This window comes from Dipodomys spectabilis, unplaced genomic scaffold, assembly GCF_019054845.1.
Source record: "Dipodomys spectabilis isolate Male_0828 unplaced genomic scaffold, ASM1905484v1 ptg000052l, whole genome shotgun sequence".
Taxonomy (NCBI): Eukaryota; Metazoa; Chordata; class Mammalia; order Rodentia; family Heteromyidae; genus Dipodomys; species Dipodomys spectabilis.
In genome coordinates this window covers 1093261-1113130 of record NW_024870729.1, presented here as the reverse complement: position 1 = coordinate 1113130, position 19870 = coordinate 1093261, and the positions used below count along the sequence as shown (strand labels likewise).

At 38.5% G+C, this 19870-nt stretch overlaps 1 protein-coding gene across 1 annotated transcript in view; it reads right to left on the bottom strand.

Moving 5' to 3' along the window:
- Adam9 (ADAM metallopeptidase domain 9) overlaps nucleotides 1-19870 on the bottom strand; it is a 107911-nt gene that overhangs the window by 69041 nt on the left and 19000 nt on the right. The window contains exons 3-9 of the mRNA XM_042679405.1: nucleotides 17476-17534; nucleotides 15322-15400; nucleotides 10359-10435; nucleotides 8905-9097; nucleotides 7059-7124; nucleotides 3454-3525; nucleotides 1501-1670 (exon numbers count right to left, since the gene is read on the bottom strand). Coding sequence (XP_042535339.1) covers nucleotides 1501-1670; nucleotides 3454-3525; nucleotides 7059-7124; nucleotides 8905-9097; nucleotides 10359-10435; nucleotides 15322-15400; nucleotides 17476-17534 — 716 coding nt within the window. The remainder of the gene's footprint in view (nucleotides 1-1500; nucleotides 1671-3453; nucleotides 3526-7058; nucleotides 7125-8904; nucleotides 9098-10358; nucleotides 10436-15321; nucleotides 15401-17475; nucleotides 17535-19870) is intronic.

The window sequence follows — 19870 nt, the reverse complement described above, 5'->3', positions numbered from 1 at the left end:
AACTAAGCTTTCCTCACATAAACAAATGCCCCCAAACCTTAGAGCTTTTCATTCTAATACCAGGACCTTTTTGAAAATTATTTTCCTTATAAGCACAGGAAGGAACTTCCTGAACAGAGTCCCAGGGTCACAACAAATTGGAGAGAGACTTGACAAATGGGACTACCTTAAAATAAAAAGTTTCTGCACAGCTAAAGCTATAGCAACCAAGCTAGAAAGACAACCAACTAATTGGAAAAAATATTTACCAGCAGTATATCAGACAAGGGGTTAATATCCAGTATATACAGGGAACTCAAGAAACTAATCCCTCCCAAACCTAACAAACCAATTACTAAATGGGCAAGGGAACTAAAGAGAGACTTCTCAGAAGAAGAGATAAAAATGGCAAAGAAACACATGAGGAAATGTTCACCATCCCTGGTTGTGAAGGAAATGCAAATAAAGACAACCCTGAGATACCACCTTACCCCAGTCAGAATGGCCCACATCCACAAGTCAGCCAATGACAAATGCTGGAGGGGATACAGAGAAAGAGGAAACCTATTACACTGCTGGTGGGAATGTACACTTATACAAGCACTTTGGAAAGCTGTCTGGAGGGTCCTCAGAAAGCTAAATGTTGACCTCCCTTATGACCCAGTCATACCACTTCTAGGCATCTATCCTGAACAACAGGAACCAGCATACAAGGACACATGCACCTCCATGTTTATTGCAGCACTGTTCACAACAGCCAGGATATGGAAACAACCCAGATGTCCCACCACAGATGAATGGATCCAAAAACTGTGGTATCTATACACAATGGAACATTATGCAGCCATTAAAAAGGACAAAATATTGCCATTTGCAGGAAAATGGATGAAGCTAGAAGAAATCATGTTGAGCCAGGTAAGCCAAGTACAAAGAGACAAATGGCACATAGTCGCCCTGACAAGTGGATGTTAAACCAAAATGTTAGGTGATACGACAAAATTAACAGGACTTAAGAAACAAAGGACTTCTACTCATCTGGTCGAATCACTTCTAAATAACCCCATACTGTTGATCACATATATGGTATATATGTGCACACTGGAGGGAAACTAGGAGGATGACACAGAACTAGAGGGAATCAGGGAAAAACATACAACAGTGGGACTCATCAGCTGCACTGGACACTGACCAAAATGAACTAAGCAACTCAATGGCAGCGATGTGAAGGAAGGAACAAATAGGAAAGAGGGAACAGCTGACGCTATGCAAAACAAAAGAAATGTACATATCACCCAATGTGGAAGAAATAATTGTATCACAAAGCCCATAGAACTCATAAATGTTATAGACTATGGCAGACAATTTGCCCCATGAAAGTTAGAATGTGTTTGTGACTTTAACTAAGCATCACTATCCCACAATACTGTGAAATTTGGGGAATTATGTAACCACTTAATCACAATAAAAAATTTGAAAAAAAAAGAAAATTATTTTCCTGGCCATTTCATTCATAGTACTCACAGCACTAACTGGGCACTGTCGTGTCTTCGGCGTGTAATGAGATACTTCTCCCTCCATTGTACAAAGTTCCCCAGCACATCGCCAGCACCTCCAGTAATACTGATCAGGTTTCTATTTGTCCAAATCTCCAGTCCAACTAACACAATTCGAATATTTAACATAATGTACATCTAAGAAGAAAAGAGAAATACAACGTATTAAAGAACATGAAAAAATATTTTAAATGACTCAATTAACATAACTACTGAAGATTAAAAACAGGATTCACAGCCAGGCACTAGTGGCGCATACCTGCAATCCAAACCACTCAAGAGGCTGAGATCTGAGGATCACAGTTCAAGGCCAGACTGGGTGGAAAAGTCTGGAACTTTTCAATTAACCACCAAAAAAGAGCTGTGGAATGGTGACGTAAGTGGCAAGAGTGCCAAACATGAGCAAAAAGCTAAGGACAGTACCCACTCCCCAAATTCAAGCCCCAGTGCTAGTACACACACACACACACACACACATACATGCATATATACACACACATAAACACAACATACACACACACACACACACACACACACACACACACACACACACAATAAACCAGGATTTATTCCATTTTTTTAAAAGTCTTTCCTTTACTGCAATGAGACTTTTAACTTCTCAAAAGTATCCTCACCCAGGAAGTGATTCCTTTTTTATCTCTCACTCTAAGATACGACAATCTCTAGAAATTAAAGGTTTGGGGTAAATTTCATCCCACTTTCAAATAATAGAGTAAATAGTCAGTATCCCAGTGACATAGTATATATCTAGAATGTGCTCCCAACAACCCATATTGGTAAAGGTTTGGTCCCAAGGTGTCATTATTTGGGTGTAGTAGAATGTTTTTTTTGGTCGGTCGTGGGGCTTGAACTCTGGGCCTGAGTGCTGTCCCTCAGCTCTTCAGCTCAAGGCACACTCTACCACTTGAGCTACAGCACCACTTCCGGTTTTCTGGTGGTTTATTGGAGATAGGAATCTCACGGTCTTTCCTGCCCGGGCTGGCTTTGAACCAAGATCCTCAGATCTCAGCCTCCTGAGTAGCTAGGATTACAGGCGTGAGCTACCAGCACCCGGCGTGTAGTAGAATCTTTCAGAGCTGACACCTAGTAGAAGGTCTTCAGGTCATTACACAGCATGCCCTTAAAGGGTACTGAGGGACCTTATTCCTTCGTCTTCCTTTACTTCTTGGTCATTAGGTTAGTTGGTTTGTTCCACCATGTACTCCTTCCATTTCCAAAACAATAGAGCCAATTAAGTCGAGAATTAAAACCTCCCAAACTGTGAACCAAAATAAACCTTCTCTCTTTATAATTTCAGTAGCTAGTTATTTATAGTGTCAGGAAGCTGACCAACACAGATATTTAATGGAAAAATGGAGTTTGATTATAAAGTGCTACTTCATTATCCTATTGAAGGTGTTATGTATTACACAGTCAACCACAAACAGTTCTAAACATTTCTCTATGCTCCTACCACAGGTACCTCAAAGTTTTCCGATAAAAGATGCTAGAACTTATATCCATTTGTATAGATAGAAAGTTCTCTCTCTCTCTCTCTCTTTCTCTCTCTCTCTCTCTCTCACACACACACACACACACACCCTAAATTAATACTGTCTTATTATAGTTTCAGAGTAAGAGGTAGCCTTAATCCTAGCAAAATTTTCTCAAACAAAACTCTAAAACCTTTGCACAATGAAGTACCTTAGCCTATATACTCTGAGATAACTCAGATGCTAATATGAAATCTCCTGTTCTTTTCCAAGTCTACACCTGTACTTTTCTTTCAAACATTTTTTTAAAAAGTTACCAAACAAGCTAGACAGATTTCTCTCCGTAGTCATTTGGGCTCCACAAAAGTCAATTTTTAAATTCTGCTCTGAGATTGAAAGGACACTAGAAAACAAGAAACATAGCTTACACTATCCAGGTAGTTTGCTAAGCGAACCATCTCTTCCCTCACAGCAGTCTGATTTCTTCCCATCATGTCATACTGGAAAAACAAAGGGTGAAAATAAACATCTAATCTTTGACAATGAAGATCAAAATCTAAACAGCAACTCTGAAGTGAAAATTGAGGTGTTTAGACCTTTGACATTATTTTAATAATAAATGTAAAAAGACACTTGTTAATGATAAGTAGGAATAAAGGAATAAAAGGCACAATAAGAATGAAAATACTATGGAATCTTTGTTTTCTTCAAATGAGTATAATTTAAATGTGTTTCCTTCCTAATGTTCATTTTTGTATTTCTTTTTATGCAAAAATGTTTTCAAGCATTTTATAAGATAATGCTTAGATTATGGAACAAAAGACAATCCAATGTATTTCCCAATCTTTTCACTGTTAGACTGACATTACCAATAAACCATTTCTAATCCTTGGGCTAAAGTAATAATGAGCAATTAATCACATATCACTAGTTTTGTTGTTGTTGGTTGTAGGGCTTGAACTCTGGGCTTGGAAGCTGTCCCTGTGCTCTTCAGCTCAAGGCAAGCGCTGTACCTCGTGTGCCACTTCCAGTTTTCTAGTGGTTTATTGGAGATAAAGAGTCTCACAGCCTTTCCTGCCCAGAACGCTGTACCGCATGAGCCACAGTGCCACTTCCAGTTTTCTAGTGGTTTATTGGAGATAAAGAGTCTCACAGCCTTTCCTGCCCAGGCTGGCTTTGAACCATGATCCTCAGATCTCAGCCTCCTAAGTAGCTAGGATTACAGGTGTGAGCCACGGGTGCCCAGCTCACTAAATAAAAATTTTTATGTGACTAGAAGCACAGATATGTAAAAATTTGATTATATCAGCTGGGCACTTGTGGCTCATACCTATAATCCTAGCTACTCAGGAGGCTGAGATCTAAGGGTTGAGGCTCAAAACTAGCCTGGGCAAGAAAGTTCTTGAGACCATTATTTCCAATTTTTAAAAAAGCCAGAAGTAGAGCTATGGCCTCAAGTGGTAGAATACAAAAGCACAGGGATGGCACCCAGGCCCTGAGTTCAAGCCCCAGGCCCAGCACAAATACTTATTTATTTTTATTTATATGATATAGATAGATACATAAATACATAGATACATAGATCAATCGATCACGCCAAATAATTGATTTGACAAGTTCTTTTCTCTGAGACCTGGTTAAATCCAAATACCTACTTTAACTTCATTTTAAAGAACCAACTTATTAATCAAAAGAATATCTTACATAGAATTTGTAACTCTGTACCACGATAAAGGCCTTAATCTTTTTTTTTTTTGTTCAGTCATGGGGCCTGAACTCTGGGCCTGGGGACTGTCCCTCAGCTCTTCAGCTCAAGGCTAGCACTTTACCACTTGACCCATAGTGCCACTTCTGGCTTTTTTCTTTTTGCTTATGTGGTGCTGAGGAATCGAACCCAGGGCCTCATGCATGCAAGGCAAGCGCTCTACCCCTGAGCCACCTTCCCAGCCCCAAAAGGCCTTAATCTTATCAGGTAAGCACCATACTATTATTCTCCTAAGCGAAGGGGGAAAGAAAGGAATAGATAGACCTGACAGAGCTTAATGGAAATGGAAACCTTTCTAATTATGAACCATTTCCTGCATCCTATAACAAATCTACTTGAGAGAACAATAGAGAAAAACAGTTTAATCTTCCTTTTTGTCACTCGTTCAAAACATTCTACAGAAACTTTTCAGCCACTATTTGGGGCAGAGTTCAAACTTCCTATATGTCCCCTGTGATTTTCCTTCTACTACTTGAAGATGACAAATCTATAATGAACAAACTTGAGCACCTTTCTCTCTTAATGAATGGGCCTTGTCATTTCCCTGCCTATAAATAAGAGATTAAAAAAAATCATCTGCAGCTTTTACAAGAAAAGAGATATCAATCTTAAGTTTCTACAAGCAACAAATTTCAAAGTAAAAATCAACCAAAACATTTTATAATAATCCTGTATCTGACTAAAGACACATTACTTCTCTCAGTTAAGTAAAGCAATTTTTCAATTTCTTAAGTAAAAAGAAAGATCTATCATTGTTTTATCCTATGTCTTGAGGTTAATAGCACTGTTTTTAAAGTATGCCAGGCCCCAAATGTTTTCTTACATCTTAAAAGTAAAGTACACATTAGCTGAAATGCTATTAACCCAAGCAATTGCATTAGGCAACAGGACAAACCTTGATTGTCTTGGTTTATAGTCACAGCCCAGTAAGTAATGTGAAAAGTTCTCAAGACATTAGCCTACACAGCTTCTCAATAAATCCAGCATAAACGAATCAGAGAACAGGGGGAACTGAGCATGGTGAAGCAGCTATAATCCCAGAAATTGAAAGGATGATGGTCCAGGCAAAAGTTACCAAGACCTGAGCCAGGTGCCAGTTGCTAACGCCTGTAATCCTCAAGAGGCTGAAGTCTGAGGATCCCATTTCAAAGCCATCCCAAGCAGGAGAGTCCACGAAACTCTTATCTCCAATTAACTACTGGAATTGGAGCTGTGGCTAGGGTGACAGAGTGAAAGCCTTGAGCAAAAAAGCTCAGGGACAGTATCAAGGCTCTAGATTTAAGGCCCAAAACAGACACCCTACCCCCTCAAAGTAAAAAAGTTATCAAACCTATCTCAAAAAGAAGGAACACAGGACAGAACACATTTGTAATCCCACCCACTTGAGAGGTATAGGCAAGAAAATTATAGTTCAAAGCTAACCAAGCAGAAGTATGAACCCCTATATGAAAAATAAACAAAAAGCAAAAAGACCAGTCATGGCTGGCTCAAGCAGTAAAGGAAACACGAGGTTCTCAGCTCAATCCCAAGCATAATAATGAAAGGAAAAAAAAAAAAAAAGGAAAGAGAGAGAGGTGGATAGGAGACAGGGATGGAGGGAGGGAGAGAGAGAAGAAAAAGGAAGGAAGGGGAAGGGAAAGAAAGGAAAGGAAAAGAGAAAGGGGAAAGGAAAAAGGGAAGGAAAGGAAAGGAAAGAGAAACAAAGTATCACTAAAAAATAAAGTTACAAGTAGTCTCTTTGCTGGCACCAGTGGCTCACTCCTGTAACCCTAGCTACTCAGGAGACTGAGATCTGAAGATCATAGTTCAAAGCCAGCCCAGGCCAGGCAGATAAGTCCATGAGGCTCTTATCTCCAATTAACCACCAAAAAGCCAGAAATGGAGCCGTGGCTCAAGTGGTAGAACACAAGCCTTGAGCAAAAAATGCTCAGGGACAACACCCAGGCTCTGCGTTAAAGCACCAAGAATAAGAGGGGGGCGGGGAATAATCTTTGCAACATTCAACTTCTGGTGGTATGTTGCCACTAAAGTTTAAACCATGCCAGGTCTGTAATCCCTGCAGCTGGGAGATAGAGATAGGAAAACTGTGAGTTTAAAGCCAGCCTGAAAAATCCTGGTCTCAGAAAATTAAAAGAAAGACGAAAAGAAGGAAGGAAGGAGCCTTTTTAGTTTTAAATTTTCACTCAAAAATCAATACACATTTATCACATTTCAGGTTTCCTTTATAGGAAACTTTTCATGAAAAAGGAGAAGAGTCACATTTCCTACCCTTTCCTTGTCTACGACAATGAACAGCTCCACATATCTGGTCTGTGGCAGGACAGCTCTTCTTCTCTGTCAAAACAGTGTGCACATTGTAAGTAAATACACAAATTACACATGTAATGATCAAACCTTAGTCTCTAGCTATGTACTTTCATGTCTCCTAAAAATAGTATTAAATTATTTTACTTCACATAAATAAAGTCAAAGTCAGCAGGGCCTGGTGGCTCGTGCCTATAAGCCTAGAAACTCAGGAGGCTGAGATGTGGGATCAAGCTTTGAGGCCAATTCCAGCACAAAAATATGAGACACTTATCTCCAGATTAAAAAAGCTGGAAGCAAAGCTGTGGCTCAAGTGGTAGAGTACCAGCCTGGAGCAGAATTGCTGTTAAGTTTGTGAAGGCATGAGTTCAACCAAGCCCCACTACCAGCACAGTAAGATTCCACCTCACCCCAATTAGAATGGCCATCATCAGCAACTCAAACAACAGATGCTGGCACAGATGTAGGAAAAAAGGAATCCTAATACATTGTTGGTGGGAATATAAACTTCAACCTCTCTCAAAAGCAATTTGAAGGTTTAAAAAAAAAAACTACACATAAAACTACCCCATGATCCAGCAATAGCACCACTGGGCATTTATCCAAAAGATTACAAACTGGGATACAGTAAAGCCACTTGCACTACCATGTTGATTGCTGAACTATCAACATAGCCAAGATATAGAAACATCCTAGCTGTCTTTCAATGGGCAAATGGGACAAAATATATGTATGTATTTGTGTGTGTGTATACATATATATATATATATATATATATATATAAAGTGGAATTTTACTCATTCATTAGGAAGAATGACATTACATTTTTGCAAAGAAATGGGCAAACCTGGGGAAAAAATGTGTTGGTGAAGTTAGGCCAAGAGAGACAAAGGTGCATGTTCTCTCTAGTATCTCGAAGCTAGACCTAATTTATAAATGTATTAAGTAAACACATACAGAGTTATATGCAACTGTACACAAGTGCTTTAACCGACATATGGTATTTGCAGGGGAGAGTTCAAATGGTTCAATTCCTTAGAAAAACTAACTCACAGTTCAACAAATTAATACCAGAAAACTGGCACTTCAAAAGTGGAAAGGAGAAGGTCAATGAAGAGAGGAAGAGGGGAGAAAATGAAGTCATAAATCAATGCATATCCAATGAAATGAGAAAACCTGAGGGAAGGATTGGGTAGAAGGATTGGGAGAGAATAATGAAAGGGATGACATCAAGATGTATTTTACTCATAAACTGATTTGTTGAATGGTAACCCCTATGTACAACTACTTAAAGATAATAAAATTTTAATTTTGTTTTAAAAAAGAAACTAATCTAGTCCTGGAACAATTTCAACCTAAAAGATCCACAACAAGAATACTCAGGAAGTCCTCAACAAGAGTCATATGTGGCCTTTGGGCAATTAATATCCTAAAGCTAGACCAATCAGTGCCTCTTCCCCCGCTTCCTCCCCCACTCCCTCCCCCCCCTCCCCCCCCTCCCCCCCCCCCCACCATCTTATCTGGAGCTCCATGAACTGGCACTTTCCTTTAAGAAATAGCTATCTAAGTAAAACCTAATGCATTATGATGTAACAATGCTAAATGTAATTTCTGTTTAATATTTAAAAATTTAAACCCCAGTTTCCAAAATTTACAGAATTAAAACAGTCCTCAGGTTTGGTTCCTATCACATTGTCTGATACATAGTCCAAAAAGAAAAAACAAAATTAACTACTGGTTTAATGATAACAAAATGAATGAATGTTACAAACATTAGTCAGAGCCAGGAAAAATGTTATTGTTCCCTTACTCGAAGCAGTTGAGTCATGCTGGGCTGCTCTTCCTCTCCATGGTTTGTGGTCTCCTGTGTATCCTTGTTAGGAACTCCACACTTCAGAGGCTCTTGTTGGACATCATCCATTCGGTAAACCAAGTGCTCAAAGTATAAGCTGTTGTGCAGGGGTTCAATGCCATAACTTGAATTCCCTAAATGGAGCAATCCTCTGAAGGTGGATATACCATTTTTAAGGGGAAGAAAGGCACAGAAAAAGAATCAGAAAACTTGAATTCAAGTCCTCATATTGCACACATACAAGAAGGCATAGCAGATGAAGAAGAAAAAAAGGAGGCATTAGAGCCAGGTATATGTGAATTTAAAGCTGACAAGCAGCACTGTCTGCAAGTTACTTAACTCTGAAGTATTGCTATCCAGTGGGAGGCACTACTGAGAATGAGGGCTGGAATTAAAGGACTAGCTCAGTTTTTCCACTGGCTGAGAAATTCTCAGAAAGTCTTTTTTTTTCTTTTTGGGGGCGGGGTAAATTGGTGCTAGTACTGGGGCTTGAATTCAAGGCCTTCCACTCTTGCTTGGCTTTTTCATGCGAGGCTGGTACTTTACCACCTGAGTGACACCTCTATTTCCTGTTTTTTGCTAGTTAAGTAGAGATAACATTCTCGGAGACATTTTTGTCCACTCTGGCTTTGAACTGTGATCCTGAGATCTCAATCTCCTGAGTAGAAAGGTGTGAGCTATCAGCAAGCACATGGTTCCCAAAAAGTCTTTTACCCTTACCTTAGTATACAGTCTACAGAACACTGTTATGACAAATAGCTTATTTAATAATGCATAAAATACTTAGCACATTGCATAATACAGATATTCAGTCATCTTACAAAGTTATTTATGTATCTTACATAGTTATACATGTGTGTATGTATATATATATGTATGTATGTATGTATGTATGTATTACAGCTAACTTACATAGTCGGTCTGAGAATTAGAGTAATACTTATAAGTTCAATCAGGTATGCAATCAGCTAACTGGCACAGTGCTAGATTGTCAGATCTTCAACATAGACAACTTTAAGACTATTACAACATCATTTGCTATTGATACAATTTTTCTGAACCATTTTTTTCCTCACAAATATGGTAATATGCTTTCTCAGTCATTATGAGACTTAAGTGAAACAGTAAAGATAAAAATTTCATAAACAAAGTGCTATCAAATGTAAACGGTTATTTTATTTTAAATAGCAAAAGTATTTAATGATCTCAAAAGATGGAATTTCCCCTTTACCTACTGAAATTTACTATCAGATTTTCCCAAATAAACATATCAAGAATTTCTGAAGCATCGCTTATTACATCAAACTAAAATTTTGTTAAACATACAAAGTAGCTAGATTTGGAGACTGAGATAGAAGAAGAGTTACGAAATGTAAAGAAAGAAAACAAACAAGACACAGAAAAGTTCTTACCTGAGTCCAGAACAGTCACTCAGAGCAACGGATGAGTTGTAAACTCCCTCCACGTAGCCTCGATAATGACAATGGTTCTGAATGAAAAACACTGCATTATCTTCAAATGCTGGGGCATTGTTGAAAATCATAATTGCAAAGCTAACAAGAAATATATGTACAAAAAATTTCGCTGAGAATGTTGTTACCCCATGATAGCACCTGACATTCCTCAGACTATCTGCACACAATCCACCATCACCCAGCAAGTCCATAAATGCTCAGGATTACAGAAGATTCTACATACAAACAGCTCTGCCCCACTGACCTTTCAGAGACAGAACAGGACAGCATTATCTCAGGATTGACATTTTTAAATCACTGTCAATCCCAGAGGCCACTGCAGTCAGTAGACAGATGATCTAGGAAAGGACCTTGGAGAGGCTAATAAGGCCCAGAAGGGAGAAGATTCAGCATGAGAAGAAAAAGAACTCTGATCAGATGATTTTCTTTTCTTCCTATGGTTGTATTAATTAAACTACTACTAATTACAAATCCTGCCATTTTCAAAAGCTTAAGAGCCTTCACCCTTAATTTTGAGCAGGAAATTAACCAGTAGAGGTGCAAACATAGAAAGCACTTAGTAGCACCAAACTCTTTAGTAACTAATGAGAATCTCTCATCTTTAAAACAACTGCAAAGCACTAAAATAGAAAAGTGAGCTTGGTGTGCCAGGCGCTCACACCTGTAAGCCTAGCTACTGAGGAGAGACTGAGATCTGAGGGTTGAGGTTCAAAGCCATTCTGAGCAGAAGTCTGTGAGACTCAAAGCTCTAATTAAGCATCAAAAAGCCAGAAGTAGAGGTGTGGCTCAAGTGCCAGCCTTGAGCAAAAAAGCTAAAGGATAGCTCCAGGCCCTGTGTTCAAGCCCCAGTACTAGAACTTAATTAGCTAAATAATTATTTAAAAATAGAAAAGTCAAGAAGTGGGAACATTAGCCCCAACAGACACTGAGGCATATCCCAAGCCTTGATTATCCAAACAGAATGGTATTTGTACAATAAGAGATTAAACATTGGGGCAGAAGAGAAGCCTTGGAGCAGACCAAACTGCATATAGAACTTCACTGTCTCTGAGGTCTTCAGCTCAAGGCAAGTGCTCTACCACTTGAGCCATAGCACCACTTCCTGTTTTCTAAGTGGTTTATTGGAGATAAGAGTTTCACGGACTTTTCTGCCCAGGCTGGTTTTGAACCGTAATCCTCAGATCTCAGCCTCCTGAGTAGCTAGGATTACAGGCGTGAGCCACCAGCACCTGGTTCATATAGGACCTTTTAATAAATGCTACTTAGATGCAGGGAAACAGTAAAATTGAATCGATATTGAGGAATTCCTCTTTAATGTGGGTAAAGACTTTTTTGCCTATCACTCAAAACTCTAGACATTATGGGGATTACACACCTATAATCCCAGCTCTCAGGAGGCTAGAACAGGAAAGTCTTGAGTCTGAGATATATTGTAAAACCCTGTAGCAAATACACACACATACATATACAGACAAATGAACACCCACACATGCATATGTACAACAACAGAGGAAAAAGAGACTAAAAGACTGATCATTTTGCTATATAAAAGTATTTTTAAGATTCTACATAGAAAAAAAAACAAAGAAAGGTCAAGACAATTGAGAGATTAGAAGAAAATATTTGTAACTTACATGGTAAAGTTATTATTCCTAAACATAAAGAACTGAGAAATATTGGGAGGAAAAATTAAAATCCTGATAGAAAATTAGAAAGTGAAGATCTGTAAACGCTCTTATATTTATGAAAAGACTTTTTAGTCTCACTCAGAAACAAGAAAGAATCCATGAGTCCATATTGATACAAATAAATAAGGGGAAAGTCTTCCTTTGAGAACAAGGTACCAATGAATATTGAAACAGTGATGAAATCAGAAAACCATCATTTGACAATCAGCACAATAACAACCGTTTCAGGCAAATGTTAAATACAACCACTAGGGGGTAAAAGTTTGTGGGTAACAGAACAGTTGTATAGTCTCAAGGTATCTAACCATAAAATTAAAAGATAAAATAAGTTTAAAAAAAAAAAAACTAACAACTTCATAGAAAAGAAACCCAACTGCCAACTCTTTAACCAAAGACTAGTGTTGACCCTATCAACTAGCAACAGGCCTCAGGAATGGCACAAGCATACTGATAAATCACACTGAGAACAACTAAGCTGACTGACATCCCAATGGGTGATCCTGTACACTGCCAATTTGATGGTATTTTTTAATAACTTGATTTTATTAATTATTTCCAGCTTTCAATTTAGTTCTCTTGCACAGTTACATTATCTACCTGACCGAATCTCCAAGAAAAACACAATTGCATTTGGTCTTTCTGAAATTTCATTAACCACTAAAGACTGAACTCATTTCAGGAAGTCAACACACTGGGAAGACCTGTGTCACACACCACTGCATCTTATTTTCCACTCAGAGATAAACATTCACAAACTACTCTGTTCTGGAGGCCAAAGAAACTTTGGCTCTGATCATCCTATATTTCCTCCCTCAGAAATAATTTACTGTTCCCTGACATCTCCCTTTCTTCCTTAAAAAGAATACCTTCAGGGCTGGGAAGGTGGCTCAGTGGTAGAGTGCTTGCCTTCTATGAATGAGGCCCTGGGTTCAATTCCTCACTACCACATAAGCAGAAAAAGCCAGCAGTGGCACTGTGGCTCAAGTGGTAGAGCGCTTGCCTTGAGCTGAAGAGCTGAGGGACAGCGCCCAGGCCCAGAGTTCAAGCCCCACAACTGGCAAAAAAAAAGGAGGGGGGGGAGGGATACCTTCAGTTTTAAAAGTGTTGGGCTACTGTAATCAATGTCTGTACTTTCCTCCATGCTGTTACTTTTCCCTTTTGCACATTAGTAAATTTGTATCCCTTTCTCCTACTTAATCTTTGTCAATATAGTCTAACAAACCTTCTTTTCACAGTTCTCAAAAACACAACAAATCCTATTTTGTACGTTTATAAAACATCTAATTAAATTGCATGATTACAATAAAGAACAGCAAGCACACACAGTTTGAACCACACACATTGTAAGTGAAAAGCTTTGGCTAGTGTAAGACAAGGAACGTAGAACTTTTACACATCAGCCTAGTAGCCACAGGTTTCTAGGTAGTGTGGACAACCAATATAGCCTAAAAGGAAATGAAAAGCACCAATTTACTGGAGGATATAGCTAAGAGAATCCCTAACGCATTTGCCAGATATCCCAAAGTAAATCTAGACTTTTAATCACTGATTTTTGTAAAACTGTCTTATAAAAAGTGGTCTTGCGAAAGCCACTTATGATGAAAGTGTAAAAAGCAAGTGTATAAATACTTCAACCTCAAGAAAATAGACCTAAGGGAAACCATTTAAATGTTCTATATAAATTAATTCCTTTACATGGACAAAAGTTCCTATCATTGTAACATTTAATCTTAATCATGCCAAGAAATACCAGGATCAAAGCTTTACTCTGTAGTTGAGGTCTGCAATCTCTCTTGACCTATCTATACAATATTAAATAACCAAGAAATAAGTGAAGCACTTCCTGAGTCTTAGTTGCTATTTTTCAAGTATTCAGAAACCATAACAATTCTATAAAACTTCAAGGTTAAGTTATATAAGTTTCTACATAACTGAAATCTACTTGAACAATTTTACCTACAGTCTTTCAATAGCAACAAATAATTAAATTTTAATTAAAAACTGTCAGGCCAACCTCATCCAGGCATCCAACAAGTATTAGCTTATTTAAACTTTTCAATAACCCCACAAAATAGTACTACTCCTATTTAAATATAACTTCACCAGCCAGGACTCAAGCTCAAATAGGGTATGTATCAAAAGGCATGCCAAGAAATCTCTGCAAGGGAAAAAAAAAAATGGTGTTCAAGAACTTTGCTTCAGGGACATAAATTATGTTGTCCTTGGATGTCAGCCATGGGAATCTTTGGGTGCATGAAAAGATGGATGGATTGCTTTTTTCTGGTTTATGTTACAATGTAAGTTTAATCTCCTCTACTAATTTCCCACTAAACAAGAGATAAACAGTGCACTAAGATAAAGGAATCAGATACAGGACTAGAAAACAGGAAGGCAAGGCCAACTTTTCCACATTTGAAAAAACCTAATAATCCAAAAAAAAGATTTTTAACTTCTATTTATTTGAAAAAACCTACAAACATGAATAGCTATTATAAATAATTCAACCTAGCAAAAGCACTTACAAAGTTAGAGAGGGGGAAAAAATAATCACACATTTAATGTCATTTTTTCTATTTCTATTGCAAAAGAAAATAAATACATAATACCTAACTGTCAAAAAGAACTGTATGAAACACTCTTCCTGAATGGAACTAGAAACGCTTAAAAGATTCCCAGTTGTTTACACAAAGCCAAGTTCAGCATCTGCCAATTATTTCGAGTATTCTGGGCCAGTTCTGTCCCTGAGAGCATTCTGTCACCTGATGGAGAGAGGACAGGACCACACCTCTTTAGGAAAGAATTACTACAACAAAACATTAGAACACTAGTTTACATAACAGCAAACGAGTATGTGCCTTGCTGCAATGACAAAGTAATGGTTTGATAAAGTATGAAGTATTTTCAGGAATATTAACTTTCAACCAAAAAATTAAAAATTCCTCTTTTCAAACAGATCAAACCAGCACAGCTATCATTAGAAGATTATTTTCCTGGCCTTTTAAAAACAAATTTTTACAACTAAGCAGCTGAAGTGCTTTCTGGTATTGTAGTTTAGTCTGTGTAAATGCACCCACTTCCCCGAGGCCCACTCCGATATACTCAACATCAAAGGCATCTCTGGGTTTATGTAATGTCTTCAATGCCTGACTAGAATTCACCTTAAAATTAGAAGTTTTAAGTTTTGCTGAGAGATCAAGGGGAAAATATATTACCTGAATATTGGGATGGTCAGAGATGAGAGTGCCTTCCTCATTGTAGGTATAAACTACAAAATCTTTAGGCAAAAGGTCTCTGGAAGGGGAGTAAAACATGTCATTTATTTTAAATATCAGTAGCAAGGACATAATTCATAAGGCACTACTCCCCAGAAGAGAGGAGCAGAAATAAGTAAACTTTTATTCAAAGAACAAAAACTTTTTTTGTGTGCCTCAGGGCCTTGTACTCTCACTTGGCTTTTTCCAATCAAGCAAGACTTGAGACACAACTCCACATATGGCTTTTTGCTAGATAACTGGAGATAAGATTCTCACACACTTTCCAGCCTGGGCTGGCTTTGAGCCTCAAACCTCAGATCACAGCCTCCTGAGTAGCTGGGATTTATGTGTAAAACACCAGCAACTTGCTTAAAAATCAATTTCTATGGGTTGGAGATTTCAATGGTCAAGTGCAAGGCCCTGAGTTTGGTCCTCAGCTCCGGGGGGAAAAACTCAATTTTTATTAAAAGCATCTGCTACCATAAAACTAAAAGCTCTAAAGTAGTCTATATTACTTACTCATGAGTAAGTAATTTGTTGTAAAGGCATAAAATGCTGGTTGCTTAGATTTATTTTCTGATACAACTTACTGAAAAATAAATTAGGTTATTGACAGTACATCACATTGATAGAGAAGAAAAATATAGACCTATATATGCCCTTTTCTAAAAGTGCAATGCAAACAAGAAAGAACTGTCTCCTAAGTATAAAGAAGATGTTATGGCCAGCTTTTAGAGGACACAAGATTCTAGATTCCTTGTTAAGGGGGCTCAGCAGTGTATAGCACACATGCAGTGATGGGCTTCTTTCCCAACAAGACTAGGCAACTCAGCCAGGAACTCCTCCTACTCAGGAGGCTGAGATCTGAGAATCATGGTTCAAAGCCAACCCAGGCAGGAAAGTCCATAAGACTCTTATCTCCACTAAACTACTCAGAAAAAGCTGAAAGTGGCGCTGTGGCTCAAGTGGTAGAGCGCTAACCTTAAACACAAAGATGCTCGGGGACAAGCCTCAGGACTGGAAAAAAAAAAAAAAGGATTGGACTATTCCATGTTTACTTTCAGACCTGTGAACAAATCAAGGACAGAATGTGCTCACTGGTTTATAATGTGCCACTATGAGTCCAGAAGTCCCAAAGAAACAGCCAGGACCAACCTGTCCATACTGTTTAAAGATGGGCACACTGATGGTTTTCATCCAGTTTCATGGATTACACAGCCCAACTTTAGCTGCATGAACAGCAGGGCATAAATGACACCAGTAAAACTGTGCTTAGGCACCACTGAAAATATGATGCCGCTCACAATTATCGAAGATTGGTGGAACCAGGCACTGGTAGCTAACCTTTGTAATCCTAGCTATCCAGGAGGCTGGGTCTGAGAAGAAAGGCTGGATCTGAGGGAGGCTCAAAGACAGCCCAGGCATGAAAGTTGGTGAGACTTTTATCTCCAATTAACCACCAAAATGCCAGAAGTAGAGATGGTGTTCAACTGGTAGAGATCTGGCCTTGAGCAAAATACCAAGCAAGAGCACTATAGAGCTTCTGCCTAGCAAGCTCAGGGCCCCGAGTTCAAGCCCCAGTACTAACACACACAAAAAAGCTGGTGGCCTGAAAGCAAAGCAGTACATGAAACTAGGAAAGGACCCACAAGCTGTGCATGGCAATTTTCCAACTCTTCAATAACTCCTTTAGCTCTCTGCCCCAAGTACCATATCCTTTACCTTGTGCCCTTTCACTAAGTTGACCCTATCCAGCCACTACATCTCCCTCCTCCTCCATTCACACACACACACACACACACACACACACACACACACACACACACACACACACTACTGCTGCTGCTTCTATTAGTGAATCTGAGCAGAATAACCAAGATATGTTATGCTTGCTTCCCCTCCACTCTGATTCCTCTTGGAAGTCACTGTCTGCCCTTGCAGAGCACAGATCCCAAGGACCTTCTGGAAGCAGGTCTGCACTGTGCAGCAGTGATGTGAATGGAAGCCTCTGGGTGAGGTTCACAATGCACTATTTCTACCTAGAAAATGAAATTAATACACTCTTGAAAAACAACAGTATTGAAAAGCCAAAGTAAATGAAAAATATCTTACGTGTTCCTTTCCAAGTGAATAATGTGTTCTTTTCCTTGAGCCTGAATGACATAAGATACCTAAATGCACAGAGAAGGGAAAAGAAGAATAAAATACCACCTTATGAATTACTTTTCAACAACATGTGATTTATTAGATGCAGGAATAACCTTGAATAACTTGGTGTTGACTGAAATTATTTATATAACATTTTATCTTTTTTTTTTTTTCAGTACTGGGGTTTGAACTCGGGACTCTGAGCTTGCTAGGCAGAAGCTCTATTGTAGTAGTTAATTTTGAGAGATAGTCTTGTTTGTGCCTAGGCACATACCTGAGAACATTATCTGTCTATTTGATTGCCCATCATCATTGGAATCAGTCATGACTACCATGCCCAGAATCTTCCACTGAGGTGGTTACTTACTAGCTTTTCTGCTCAGCTTGGCCTGCTCTCAGCTTCCCAGGCTAGGGTGACAGGTGTATGTCACTCTGCCCAGTTGTTGACTAAGAAGAAGTCTCACAAATATTTCTGCCAGGGTGGCCACAAATTGAGGTCCTCCCAGTTTTAGCCTCCTCCTGATCACAAATGTGAGCCAGCAGTGCCTGGCATACACTTTTTCTACTAATTTTTTATGTTTTATTGTTATTATAAAGATGATATACAGAAGAGGTATATGTCCGGTGTGTATTCTTAAAAAAATAAAAACATATTCTGTTCATTCCTAACTCTTATTAAATTATGGGAAACTACCTGCATGTTCACCTAAATCCTTCTTAAATTCATATATAATTTAGGTGCAGCTTTAGTGACTTTTATGCCTATCTATAGTATAAAGTAGTTTTTCCTTTTATTTAAATTAAATTAACCTCAGTTTCAAGAGACTACCCCAAATTCTAAGTAGAGAAAACATTCATATAGTTTTTGTGGCTTTATATCTCTACATGGCTTACCTTATTTCATCAATTCTAAACTATACCTGTCCCCTCATGCAAGCATTTCTGGGATGAGGGTACACCTTACACAGACAAGACAAGCTACCAATAGCACTTTTGCTTCCTTATTAATGGTCCATAAAGTGTCTTAAAATTGAAGGCATCACTGCTAGTTCATGTCTGTAATCCTAGCTTTCAAAAGACTTAAGATCTGAGGACCAAAGTTCAAAGCCAGCCCAGGCAGGAAAAGTCTAGGAGACTCTTATCTCCAGTTAATCACAGCAAGCCGGAAGCAGAGCTATGACTCAGGTGTTAGAGCATTAGCCTTGAGCAGAAAAGCTCAGGGACAGTGTACAGGCCCCAAGTTCAAGCCCCAGTACCAGCACTAAAAAAAAAAAAAAAAAAAAAAAATTGAAGACATCTATTTTACTCATACCCTAATTTCTTTTTTTCTTTTTTTTTAATTGTGAAAATACTGCACAGAGGGGTTACAATTACATGGGCAAGATCGTGAGTACATTTCTTATCAAGCATTGTAGCCTCCTCCTTTGTTTTCCCTTCCCATCCTCCCCCCATCCCCCACCCCGACCCAATCTGCCTCCCCCCATCCCCCACCAAAGTTGTAAAGTTCGTTTTCGACATAACGACTTGTACATCTCATTGTTACAATGGGTCCACCTGTATTCCTATTTAAACAATTTGTTTTTTCCCTTCCCCTCCACAAATTATACCAACATCAAATACAGTGAAAGCAGGGGTTATACCGTGGGGGAGGGACATACAAAACAACAAAGAAATAATCTTATAAATGTGTTAGAAACAATCACATGAAAGAAAAAAAAACATTTGAATACATATCTTAGGGTTCATTTCCTTAACATCACCTTATCTGAACTTTTCTGCTTGACTCAGACATATACTAGATATTGAAAATAAGGGAAACCATGGGACTTATGTTTCTTTGGGCCTGGCTTACTTCACTTAATATAATTTTTTCCAAGTCTTTCCATTGCCTAACAAATGGGGCAATGTCATTCTTTCTGATGGAGGCATAGAATTCCATTGTATATATATATATATATATATATATATATATATATATATATATATATATATATATATATATACACCACATTTTCTTGATCCATTCATCTACTGAGGAGCATCTGGGTTGATTCCATATCTTAGCTATGATAAATAATGCTGCAATAAAAACAGTCATGCTGGTAGCTTTAGTGTGGTCTTGTTTGTGAACATTTGGGTAAATGCCCAAAAGTGAGATTGCTGGGTCATAGGGGAGCTCTATGTGGAGTCTTTTGAGGAACCTCCATACTACTTTCCAAAGTGGTTGAACAAGTTTACACTCCCACCAACAAAGCAGGAAAGTTCCCTTCTGTCCACATCCCCTCCAGCATCTGTTGTTGTTAGAGTTCTTGATTTTTGCTGTTCTAACTGGAGTGAGGTGATATCTCAATGTTGTTTT